At 37.1% G+C, this 13,251-nt stretch overlaps 1 protein-coding gene and 1 long non-coding RNA gene across 3 annotated transcripts; one reads left to right on the top strand and one right to left on the bottom strand.

The window, feature by feature from the left end:
• Window positions 1–3,553: 3,553 nt before the first annotated feature.
• On the top strand, window positions 3,554–6,967 carry LOC113281023. The gene is made up of 5 exons (XR_003325884.1): window positions 3,554–3,740; window positions 3,845–3,896; window positions 3,992–4,168; window positions 5,168–6,101; window positions 6,196–6,967. It is a non-coding gene; the product is annotated as an uncharacterized LOC113281023 (long non-coding RNA).
• Window positions 6,968–7,284: 317 nt separating this feature from the next.
• On the bottom strand, window positions 7,285–9,417 carry LOC113281022 (UDP-arabinopyranose mutase 1-like). Of its 2 annotated transcripts, none has more exons than XM_026529654.1 (4): window positions 8,900–9,417; window positions 8,328–8,578; window positions 7,999–8,176; window positions 7,285–7,911 (listed from the first exon to the last, which is right to left on the bottom strand). In XM_026529654.1, exons 1-4 carry the CDS (start codon window positions 9,221–9,223, stop codon window positions 7,537–7,539), a joined length of 1,128 nt encoding a protein of 375 aa, XP_026385439.1. In that variant the 5' UTR covers window positions 9,224–9,417; the 3' UTR covers window positions 7,285–7,536. The 2 variants fall into 2 exon arrangements, with proteins under 2 accessions (XP_026385439.1, XP_026385440.1); XM_026529655.1 differs by having other exon boundaries at window positions 7,999–8,167; window positions 8,900–9,415.
• Window positions 9,418–13,251: the final 3,834 nt, after the last annotated feature.

Raw genomic sequence — 13,251 nt, 5'->3', positions numbered from 1 at the left:
CAGAAGAACAGTGGGCTTTTGTAATGACTGGACTGGGCTTGTGCTGTGAGCCAAGCTCAGTTGCAGCAGCAGCAGTGGCTGTAGCACATGGCAAGAGAAGTGGAGTGGCAGCAACAGCTGCAGAAACTCAGATGCAGGAGGCAGCAGCAAGGGAGAAGTTGAAGTAGCAGGAGAAAATAGCAAACAAAATGAAGGACAAGTGAAAGTAAAACAGTGGCAGTGAAGGAATGAGGAAAAGTGACAGTGCAATGAAACTAAACAAGAACAATGGAACCAAGGCCTAAGCCAAGGGCAGGGGTGTGAAGAAGACAGTGAAGTAAAAAAAAGAAAGGAAAAAAAAAAAGCAAAGCCAAGGCAATGGATTTAGGCATTCATCTAGAGTGGGAAGAGAACCAGCTTGCTCACAGTCACTAGTGAGCACTAGTTTCTCCCCACTGCTCAATCAACTCAATGCTCCAAAGGCTTTAGCCTAACATTCACACAAAACAGTAAACTAATCCTAACATTTGAGAAGCTAACAGTTGACAAAACAAGAGAACCTAGGCATACAACTAGAGTGGGAAGAGAACCAGTTTGCTCACAGTCACTAGTGAGCACTAGTTTCTCCCCACTGCTCAATCAATCCAATGCTTCAAAGGCTTTAGCCTAACATTCACACATCTAAGAATGACATGAACAACATGAGAACATTACAAGACATGACAGAACATACACATTAAACAGGACAGGAACAGTAAGAACAGAACAGAATATGTTTTGAACAATAACAGAACTAAAACAGAACACACATGATAACAATGCTAACAGAATGTATGGAGAAACAGTGAACATACATAAATTCAGAACAAAAATTAACAGAACACAGTTCTGGACGCTGGCTATTCCAGCATAAGTTTTACAACATACACACAAGGCCATTTATACCCAAATCCCTAAATTATACAATTAGGGTTTCTACCCAAAAAATCCCCAAATTGAAAACAGTACAATTAGGGTTTGGTTTTACCTAATTCACCTAATTCAACCATACCCATATCCCTATTCTAGCTTCCTTATGCTCTCCCTAACAGAAACTTAGGGTTCTTTAATAAATTCCCCCAAATCAGAAAATTTAGGGTTTGGTAATTCTTACCCATATTGATGTGATTTGACGAGTTTGTCTTCGACCCATTCTTCCCCTTGGTCCTCTGCTCCATTCCCATGCTTCTATTTATTCTCTAGCCCTAGCTATTGTACCAATTTCTTTCCTAGGGTTTCTGAAAAATAAAAGAAAATAAATTGGTAGGATAGATGGCTAGAAGATGGGGGTGATGATGTTTGAGCAGGTGGAGTTGGTGGCTTGGCTGTGGCAGAATAGGTGGTGGCGTACATGGTGTTGCAGTTGCAGCTCTGCAACTGTCGGGTGGAGGAGAAGAAGAAATAAAGAGGAGAAGAATGGGTCGACAGTTTAGGGTATAGGGTATCCGTTTTTAGGGTGTTGAGCGGGCTCATCAAAGTTAGATGTTGGCGAAGCTGAGCCACTGGAATCGAAGCTGGTAGGTGAATCGGACGGCTCCGCATGAAGAGGCTGGTAGCGACCGTCGGATGTCTTGATACAACGAAGTTAACGGCTCTAGATGGGGTTAGGTGTTGAAGTGTTAAGCGGAAGTATCGAGATTTGATGCGCAGGCAAAGAAGCGACCGTAGGATCTAAATGTGATCTAATCTGAAGGCTTGGAATTTAGGCACTATGGTGTTTTGCAGGGACTTCAGATTTTGATGCACGATGAATAAGCGACCATTGGATGATGAGATGGATCCAATCTAACGGCTGAGAATAGAGGCGGGTATGGATATAGAAAATGGGTTTGGGTAAGGGTTTTGGGCCTTGGGTATGCCAAGCCCATATCTTCTTTAAGAAAAATTATTCCTTCTTGAGCCCATTCCTAGCTTTTTGGTCTTGTGCGCACCATTCTTTGCGGCTTCCTTGCGTAATTTCTTCCGGCTTTTCACTACTCTTCAGCTCTTTTCTGCTCCGCAAGTCATCCATACTTTATTTATTACCTAAAAATGCAAAATTAAGTAAGAAAAATATTTATTCTTGAAAACAATGAAAATACAGAATATGGGTTAAAATGGAGAATTAATGCACAAAAGATGAGTTAATTGCCAACAAAAAGATATAGAAATATGCACTTTTTAGCACTCATCAAATACATCCACGATGAAAAATGTGAGTAAGTAGTGCTGATAGTGAAGAAGTAAATGAAATAGTGGATGGTCAATTAACCAAGTCTTCCACGAAAAGTGGAAGTGATTTTTGCACGTTCTCCCACTTCCCCATTCTTCCACTTCCTTCAACTATCACCACTTACATGAGATCGATATGATGCAATAAATAGGTTTCTCAACCTATGATTTGACAACAAAACAGAGTAATGAAGATAATGGAATCGAGTAAGCCTCATCACTTTCAATTATCCAACACTTACATAGAATTTCTCTTGTCTACACAGAGAATTCATCTTCAAAGCAGTTCAACACATCACATCATCAATCGATCAATCTCTATTGATCTACACATGTTATTCTCTTCCCTCTGTACAGACCGACCCTTCTCATTCCTTGTGACCGCATTGACCGTGGAAGGACCGTTGTCTTGGTTTACACTAGGGTCCTACAGATTAGTCTCTCGAACTCAAAGTACTCCCGTGCAGTACATTTGTTGGAAGGTTCAGACGATTTGCTTCATCGACCACTTGCGTCCTCCACCATTTTTCACCAGAAAACCAACGAGTCTTTTTGCCCGCAAACAGATACATTCATTCAATTTAAGCTATTAATCGCAAAACTTGACAAAGATCATAGTAATTTAACAACAAAGTATAATTTAGGGTTTAAGTTTATAATGCATTACCTTTGGCTATTGAGTTGATAAAACTCCTTAAAACCAGTTAGAACTAACAATTGAAAGGTTTAAGAACAAATTCAATTGAAGAATCAGGATGAATCAGTGGGAAGAGCTTAGTTTTATGATAAAGTTTGGTTTTTCTTCCAAAAACCATGAAAATGGTAGTTTAGAATGAACTCTGCTCGAGTTTTATGTGTATTTTGAGAACAAATTATGGAACAACCAATAGTTGTCCGCTTCGATCGTGGTTGACTAGTCAAGATAGAAAAAAGTGGATACTCATTATCCGTTCTTTAAAAAACGGATGATGGAAATCCGATATAAAACAACCAATGATTAACCGTTATTTTTTCCAAAAACGGATAGCCCTTGGCCGTCCTCTACTGAAATTGGTAATTACCGCTAGGCCTAAGCTCTTCCCAAACTGATATGAAAAGGAAATTAGGAAGGGCTTGGGAAGAGCTAGTAGACCAAATCTTAGATCAAAAATCGCCATGTGGAAAAAAAACGTAATTGCATAAAAATGTCTCAGAACCGTTAAAACGGACTTGAAAACGTTTTTCACCTCCGATTTTCAAACCGATTCGGTACCTACATGACCATTGACTCTCACATAGTGTTCATTTCAGTCCTTTTCAACACCTTTCTTCATTCATCCTCTCTTATGTGTTTTGGTAATGGAGACCTCAAATAAGGCTACTGCATCTCCGTCTTCAAAATCATCAAATTTGATTATATTTGCTAGATTATCTAGTCTTCTAGTTGCATGCTAGTTCTTGTTTGGGGTCTTTCCTTTCGATCAAATTTCCTTTCTCACACCTCATCAACTCACAATGCTCACATCTACTCTGTAATCATTCTCTCTTTCTCTCTAAAGCTTCTGATTATGAGTTTCTCTTAGAATTTTGGGCCGAACATGATATGCATAATGCATTTTTGTGTAAAAATTTGCAGGTTCTTCATTATCTTGTAATGGTGATAGGTTTTGTAATCATCAGCGGAGAAGGTACAGAATATAAAACCCATTATGTCTCTTATAAATGTTGATTCTAATATATGATTTATGGCATGATTGAATGAGAAATTGTTATTTTTCTCCAGCAATATTGGTGCATAAATGCTGTCCAGGGTCGAAAAATTTGAAGAAATTGGTACATCTAACTATGCAAGAAGTTGCTTTGGCATCTGGCATTTTCGGAATTCGGGCAAACTTTTATCTAATTCTGTAGTTTACATTTTTGGATGGGTTTGATCTGTATCTCCTTGTTTGCTGCTCAGGTAAGCATGCTCACTTGTGTGGTATTACAGCTTAAAACTCATAACATACCCCCTTTAGATTATTTCTTAAGCATTTTTCTTCTTCTTGAAATACACCCGAAAAATGTTGGTTTATTAGGTAGCTAATTGGAAGTATAATGGAGAATTTAGTCATCTTGATTATGAAATGTTACATCAGGGTGGGTGTGTTGTTGCTTTAATGGCGCAATCCCCACTTGCGTTTCAAGTTTTATGGTTTCCTTGGCGTGAGAATGATAACATGACATGAAAAGATAAACCAGAAATGTTAATGGGACAGCAAAAGCAGATGTGAATTACAAACGACGGATTGTCTGCTTTTGCTGTCACAGTATCATTTCTAATTTTTCTCTGACTTTGCAAGTTTGGTGACGAGGTGGATTTAACTTTTCTTATCGAATGGATTTAGTTCACTTGTCTGGTTTTACAATCCAGCACATCTGTAATATTATGTACATGAAGTATATAGAGACAATAGGATGTGTTTGCTTAACTTAGTCTGAACCTCATACAATATCTGGTCATGATATGATTAGCCTGAACACAAGATTTAGTGTTAGTTTTTGTGATTAACTTCATGTGCACCGACAATTGCAGCCAGGTTTAACACATTTTCGTTTGAGAAGTTCAATCTGGACTAATGGTAAAATCTGTAGTCTTGACGCTTTTACAAAGAAAAGAAAAAGGAGGGGTATTTAAATAATCCTCCCTTTTTGTTTTTCCACCTTTTTTGTGTTAAGTATAGAAAATGTTGGTTCCTGCTCGTCTCCATAATTATGTTTGGTTCTATATAGCACATCCTAGACAACTGTATGATTTTTGATACTGAAGTTACAGAAAACAACTGGACCTATGTTACAACAATACGGACACGGTATCGGTATCTTGTATCCAATACGCTACTTCGATACGACAACTTATTTTTACTCATTAGATACTTGATTCTGGTTCTGATCAAGCTGGTTTGTGGCTTTCAAACAGGTTGGTTCAACATTGACACAAACCATATCTTTTTGGAGATAAGTATTGTCTTTTCAATTGACGATCAGTAACTCATGCGATTTTAAGCTGACAGGTTAAAGCATTCTTCTGCTTTTTTGTTGTTTAATTTTTATGCTGGAAAAGTGAGTTGCTATCCTATGCACTCCTCCATATATATGTAGCTTGTAGTTCAGTAGATCAAAAATATCTTGGATAGTACAAGGAGCCCAATATTCCACAAATAGGACTAGCTATAGTTGTTTGAGCATCATTTTCCGTTATTTGTGAAATTTGATTTAAGAATAATCTTTAGACATCCCAGTAATAGCATATGCTAACTGTGTGCGAAAGGATAGTTTATCGAATCCTTTCATTTCTGTTATATTAATTAAATTAAAACTAGCTGTGGTTTGTGCTTCCGAACCAAACAACACTTTCTAGTTTGATTAGTGTACTCTCGTTGTCCTTATCTCTTCTTCCTTTGTCCCTTCTCTCATTTTGTTCCAATGGTTGATTTTCATGTGAGACTGTTCTCCTTATCATCTAGATCCTTAGAAAATTCACAAGTTCTAAAATCTCTTAGCCCCTTGAAATGTAATGAAAGATCTCAGTTGTCAGATAGTAGAATGATGTATTCCCAAAGACTTTTGGTATCATTTTGGGGTTTAGATGAATTTTTTTGTGGTGGCTGTTGAGGCGAACACTCCCACAGAAAATTAGGCATTGAATCTACAAGGCAAAAATGAGAGGGAAAGTGGTAAATGCAGATTGAGCTTATTTTTCCGGATTATATTAGCATGCTATGTCGCACGTCGTTTACAAGATGTCGGCATTTGTTCACTGCTAAATTTATTGATATTGGAGGCACCTGAATTGAAGAATCCGCGAAATATTGGTTTCTGGATTTGATCGCACTGACTTCCAGGTTAATCAGGTAATTGCCAAGACGGCCAATCTGAGTCTGAGAACTACATGAATAATGATACAAATGGATCATCTTTCTTTCTTCTGTTTTTTGTAATGTGCAGTGGTTAATGGGGTTCTTTAGCTTTTGGCATCAAGGAGAGGAGCACACCACAAGGATAAGGGTGTTACCAGGACATAGGTTCCTTTGGCTCTATATATATGCATTAGCCATTGCAACGGCTGAGACAGGTCTACTTGAGAAGCTCACATTCTTAGAAGCAAAGAAGAAGGTTCTGAAACATTCTCTGGAGTCGGTAGTGGTCAATAGTCTAGGACTAGGATTATCTTTAGTTGGTGGTATTGTAATACTGACTGCTGTTTCTCCAGGGAATCAAAGCATTCCGACTAAAATTGTATATCCAAGTCGACATATTGCAATTATGTTGTGCACGTCGTTGTTTAGTATTTCAGTTCTTTGGTTGTGATAAAAATCAAGTCCCTGAATCTCTTGTCGATTTTCTTAACGACCAGAGAATCATATTCGCCAGAGCTGGGATCGATGAAGCTGCACACAAGCTTTCGATTGATTATGGGTTGAGTATTGCAACAACTGAAGATCTTGGAAGGTCAGCTGAATCTAAGCTTGGTACACGAGGACTTTATCAACTCGATTTGAATTCTTTAGTGAATATTGTGCTCGGAAAACATCTGCATCTTCAACCCAAGTTTACAAGGATTACCTTCAGTAGATGGGACAGGAATACTTTTAAAGAACGAGGATGCTTATGCAAACTCGGTCTTTATTTGTTGCGTCTTCCAGCCCCAAAACAAGTTTCCCCAAGAAACTAAACAGGCCCAAGGCGCTAGCGAAACTACCCCAGGCGCACAAAAGCCACCGTGGAAAGCCTAGATTACCTTCTCTCTCTCTTTTTTTTTTTTTGGTTTTTTTCTTGTCGAAGAGCAGCCTAGATTTTGAATTAATTCCTAATATTATTTGGATGCCCGTATTCTAACACTTATGCTTCCATGGAATAGTCCTATGAGACTTGCCCTGCAGATGTAACATCCTACAGTTTATAACAATCCTCGGAGCCATTCCACTCATTGCCAATTGGTTTTGAGTTGGATTCATATTCTAACACTTATGCTTCCAGCGAATAGTCTTATGAAACTTGCCCAGCAGATGTAACAATAAGAAGAAAACGAAAATTATATTGAAGTTGTGATGGATCCTTAATAAACTTAAGGATTCACTTATGAATAACAAGTGATCAAATGACCATAAATGTGTAAACCCTAATACATTGTAGAGAAAGTTGAAGTACAGCAAAATATAACAAACGATAAATGCAATAAGCAGTGCAACATAATCAGATGAACAGAAAGTAAATTTTTTAGGAGAAATATGATCATATTCCAATTCCTGGGATTATTTGAAACTAGTGTCCGTGAATTCATTCTCTTTACTTGGCCTTGGGTGTTGGCTCCGCCTTGGCTGATGCTGGAGCTGATAGTGACGCTGCTCCTTCAGCTTTCTTTGGTGGGTTGAGTTCATCCCACGCTTCGATCCAGGTAACCATTGCATCACCAAGAGTCTGGAAGTAAGGGTCAATAGGACCAAGCTTTTCCTTGACCAGCTTGGACAATTCAATGTAACACTTTTGAACAGTTGTGCATTCCTTTGGGATCGTAAGATTTTGGAAGAATGGAATGATCTCTTCTTGCCAGTAGATACCCTTGTATTCTTTCTTCAAGTTCACAAATGGGTTACTTGCCTTGCTATGCCAGAGGTATGGCAATCCTGTTTTCACTCCCAGGTTCAAATGATCGCAGATCACCTGTTATATCAAATTAAGTTAAGCTCAATTTGAATCCGCAGTTATGATGCAAAGTCCATACGAATTCATTTGCAATTTCTATTATACCTTGCAGCACCATCCAGCCCACATGTCGTCGTAACGACCAATGGGTTGACCATCACCCATGAGACCAAAGTACATGGCAGGGCCGATGAGCTCCCTGTCGAACCCAAGGTTCATTCCACACATAGGGAACAAACTTCCTTTGGGAATTGTCATGACTGCATCAACATACCTGTTTGCGCTAAAAATACAAATTAATACAAGCAATTTTTAGGCAAATTAAGACTAGACTAAATGAACTCGCTAGTAGTTACAACTTTATAATGTGTGTACCTAAATGACTATTTGTCAACAGATTGCGAAAACTTTCGATCTAAGCGCATTAGTGTTACCTGTTGTTACGCTCGAGAGGCTTGACGAGCTGAGTGGGAGCGTCGTAATCAGGGATATTGAGCCACAAACCATGAGAAATTGCAGTCGGAACACCTTCTCTGAAGCTGAATGGGTATCCTCGCACAAAATCTGCACCTTCTCTGAATGGATCATACAGAGTGTTGAAGAACAATGGTGTTGATGGTGTCAACAAGTTCTTGATATGTTGCGCCAACGCGTTAATCTCCTGTCCAGTGGGGTCTTTTGCAACCTGAAAAACAAAAAAAATTACTGACAAAAGTCAAGACGAATTTGACTTTTTCTTGACCGTAGCTGTGGGTCCCACAGAAAAATGGGCCCCACCTATGCGTACCTCGGACCTAAGACCTTACAGACATGAATTTATAGCAAAAACCACAACCGTTGAAAAAGTTTGGGATGCACGAAACTGCCATAATTACTTTGTACCAGAAACATGGCTGAAAAATGTACTCAAATCTCAGTAAAACAAATGAAAATCAAAACAGAAAAAATAAAATAAAAATGGATTTGATTTGATTTGATTTGATAAGATTAGATGTGTAATACTTACAAAGCAATCATCATCAATGGTGAAGATATATTTCTTCTTAGAAACAAGGAAACCGAAACACCTGCAAGCAGAATCCTTGAAAGAGATACAGCTAGCTTTAGGACCAAGCAGCTTGTTCACATCATTCCTGTTGTACAACTCATAATCAAAACCTTCTGGCACTTTGATGGTTTTGTTAGGATCACCATCTTGAACGATGATCAAATGATAAGGTTGGAAAAAGGGTCTCCACTGCTCTAAGAAATCGAGGTTTCTGATTGTTGGGATGACAATGTCTAGTTCATCTTTCAGTGGTGGTGATAGTGGTGTTATTGGATGAGCCATTCTTGATGAGATCAGAACAATGTATTTTGTGAATGAAAAGAAAGATTTGAGAAGGGAGTTGAGAGTTTTTGGTGTGATCAAGTAATGTGAGGGTTGTGAGTCTTTTATAATGAATGCAGGAAAGGGTTTTAAAAGGAGAGAGCGTAAGTTTCGTTTTCTGGGAGCAAGGAAATAGTGAATGTAGAGAGAGAGGGATGAGTGATTATGGGGTTCATTCACATGGATTGCTTTTTGTATTCACCTTTACTCGTTTGGGAGTTTAAACTTCAAAGAATTACTCCCTCCGTCTTAAATTTTTTTTTGTCATCTATTCTATTTTTGTCTGTCCTAAAATACTGTATGTTTATAGTCATATTTTTTTAGTCAAACTACCAAATATATCCTTTAAATTTTTACAATTATAAAATTATTTTAAATATCACCAATATAAATGTTAAATGATATCTTTCTTAATAGGAAACAAATCTACTAAATCAATGAATAAAGATTTTTATTTAATTTTCTATTTAAATATTTCTATATATATTATAATTACCAATATATTTTTCTTACATACTCCATATACTCCTATTAATTTTAGTAAAAATATATCATTTAATACGGGTAGTTTTATACACTCCTCCGGTCTCCTTAAGATCTTGACTTAGCCAAAACGGACTAATAATTTAGGACGGAGGGAGTATTACCGGATCTGTAAATTTAATATGTCTAAATACGATTTTTTGGGGTTGATGATGTATTAATAATTTGACAGCGCTAGTAAGCGTATTTCGTAAACTGTACGAGGTATGGCCGGATGGTCAAGCGGCCTCGTAATAACTTTTTTTGGAATTTTCAAATTCATATTCAAGATTTTTTTTCCCGTGTGGCTTCATATTATTTCGCGTAATAATTTTTTGGAATGAAGGACAACATCTAACGCTGAACAGAACGGTGGTCATTTTACTACCTAATTTTTGGTGCAAGGTGTGGTTCTATTATCTTGTTGCCACTTATAATTGGTGCACTAGATTAAACATCCGTTCCGTGGCTGGAATTCAGATGGTATGTTGGTTTCATGCCAAAATAGTATAAACGTTAGTATAAACGTTAGTACTAGACTCAACCACAAAGAAATTGTTGATTGAAAACCAAGAAAGACCGAGAAATGAGAAATTAGTATATATTCTTAAATCAGTAAACAGACAACAAAAACGGGTAACTCGGTGTTAAACAGTTACAGCTAGCTTTCCATTTTCTCGTGTGACCACTGAGAACGAGAAACATAGGACGGAAACGCATCAAAACCATGCGTTTTAGGGTTAGGAAGCGTAAACCCCGGGTAAGATTGTCGGCTATTTACCATTTCTAACATGAGCCAGTCTCTGGCGTTTTTTATAGAAATAACTCGTGTTTTACCCCAATGACAAGACTTTTCAACTGGCACTCTTAACGCCACTCCTGTTTGGTGATCGTACAATTTAATTTACTACATGGTAAAATTGTTTGAGGGGATATTTCTTTTTACTGTACTTTGTTAGTACTCTTGTCACATTCTCGCATATTCAATGAGGAGAAGAATATCTTGTTCCCACATGCAACATATCGTATATTATGTGGGAATGAGGAAAAGGGTGTACAAGTTTGAGCAGTATCGCAAGTAACATACTCGTTTGAGTAAACTTATGGGGATCTAAACAACGTCTTTTAACGAGAGATCTAGCGATTAATGCTTGATTAAGTCAAATAATATACCAATAGAATAGAGTAGTGTAATTAAACAAGGAGTGAATAATGCAGCACGTAAGTAAATGTACATGGATAGAAGGAATGGTGGCAAATTAAATACGTTAGTCAATTACAAAGGTAAGCTTTTAACTCTTGTAGTAGTACAAGTTTAATATTTCACACCTAACTAAAACTTGCAGGTATTATAAATACCTATGTACCGTAGTCGGTTTGAGGTTTCAATTACTAGAAACTTGATCACACATATTCACATTAATGAGTTGTTACTAGGGGCATGTTGGTACAGTTTGATGAGATTCATTTACCAATAGATTTTGTTGAATTTAGTTTTCCGGTATTCTTAGAATTCTATTATCCGGGCTTTGAAAGTCAACGGTCTTTTGGTGTTTTTCAGGGTCATGAAATAGTAAATGAGGTTATCCCTTATCACATCATATTCCTAATATCTATTATACTCTTACTTAAATTTCACTATTTCATCGTGATGAAGATCATAAAAAAACTAAAAAACTAAATCTATTATCTTCTCCCCATCCTTCTCTTCTCGTTCATAAATTGTGAAACGATGATGAGCATAATTTGATCACGATGAGGATGATGTTCATCAAGAAAACCCAAAACTATTTTCTTCTCCTTCTCCTTCTCATTCAAAGATCATGATAAAGATGATGGTCATCATAGAAAGAAAAAACTAAGAAAACCCACTATTTATTTTTGTTTTAAATGGTCAAAAAAATCCAATTCGATGAATTTCTGGTAAAAAAAAAACAGTTTCTGAAAGTATTTACGGCTGGGAGTTCTTAGATTCCCAACCGTGAATCAAGATTACGGCTGTGATAGTTTGTCGACCCAACCGAAAGTCCATGTTCCGGCTTGGTTTTTCCAACCGAAAGTTTTTTCGATTATTTTTTTTTGGTCCCAGCCTTAACTGCACATCGGCTTGGTTTTCGGCTGGGATAATTTGTCGACCCAACCGTAGAACGAAAAAACGGTTGGGAAATAATGGTGTTCCAAGCCGTATTTTTTATTTACGGCGGGAAAATAAAGAACTCCTAGCCGAAATTATTTTTCTGATTATTTTTGTTTTTAGAACCAGTTAAGGATGGGTTTTCCCAGCCGTAACTGGTTCTGAAAACCAAAAACATCAGAAAACTGATTTCGGTTGGGAAAACCAAGCCGAAACATGTACTTTCGGCTGGGAATCTAAGAACTCCCAGCCGTAAATACTTTCAAAAACTTTTTTTTAACCCGAAATTCATAGAATCATATTTTTTAACCATTGAAAAGCAAAAATAAATGGTGGATTTTCTTAGTTTTTTCTTTTTATAATAATCATCATCTTTATTATGATCTATGAATGAAAAGGAGAAAGAGAAGATTATAATTTTGGGTTTTCTTTATGATCATCATTCCCATCATGATGAAACTATGATCATCATCTTTATCATAATTTATGAATGGGAAGAGGAGGATGGGGGAAGATAATAGATTTAGTTGTTTTTTTTTAATCATCTTCATCATGATTTATAATTGCCGAGGAGAAGGAGAAGATTATAGATTTAGGTTTTTTTTTAATGAATAGTGAAATTTAGGCAAGGGTATTTTTGACTTTTTCATATACTTTGAGTCTCCCTATCCATTTTTTGGCTACACATAACATTTTAGCCCCCAAAAACTCTCCCCAGCAGCCCCCAATAATAGGAATATATTCTTATGCGGGCTCCCATGTACCATGTATTTGTGTTAGTTTGTCATTTTTGCACCTATTATTGCCATTGCAAAATGGTAAATATAACAGATTGGATAGTAAACACCCCATTTAACCAGGTGTGATAGAGACTCTTGACAGGACTTCATTGCTTGGTGGTTACTGCATTGGTTGATGATCTGTAGACCGCCAGCAATATAAAGATTATTGCTCGACGTTATGGTAGTCGGTCAGTGGTTCATTATCCAACGGCTAATACTCAAACCTCTATAAATATTCAATCTCATACACTTCAACTTATATCATCTCTGCATCAAAAATTGCTAGTGTACGCTTGACTGAAATGGTTGGTGCTCGCTTCACCGACATGGTTAGTGCTTGCTTCACTTGACAAGAAAATATTTCTCTTGTTCGGTGTTGGATATCAGTTGCAAGTGATAAAAATCAAAATAGTTAGTTTAATTTATGGAACAGTGTGTTTCAAAGGTTACGACATTACCCGATAATGAAAATTCAAGAAAAACAAAGCCTTCAAAATAGATTTTCCTTTATCAATAAGGATCTGAGAAAGTTAGCAGAAATTTTGGGGATG

This window comes from Papaver somniferum, chromosome 5, assembly GCF_003573695.1.
Source record: "Papaver somniferum cultivar HN1 chromosome 5, ASM357369v1, whole genome shotgun sequence".
Lineage (NCBI taxonomy): Eukaryota > Viridiplantae > Streptophyta > Magnoliopsida > Ranunculales > Papaveraceae > Papaver > Papaver somniferum.
The sequence above is the reverse complement of the archived record's forward strand: the minus strand, read 5'-3'. Positions and strand labels throughout refer to the sequence as shown.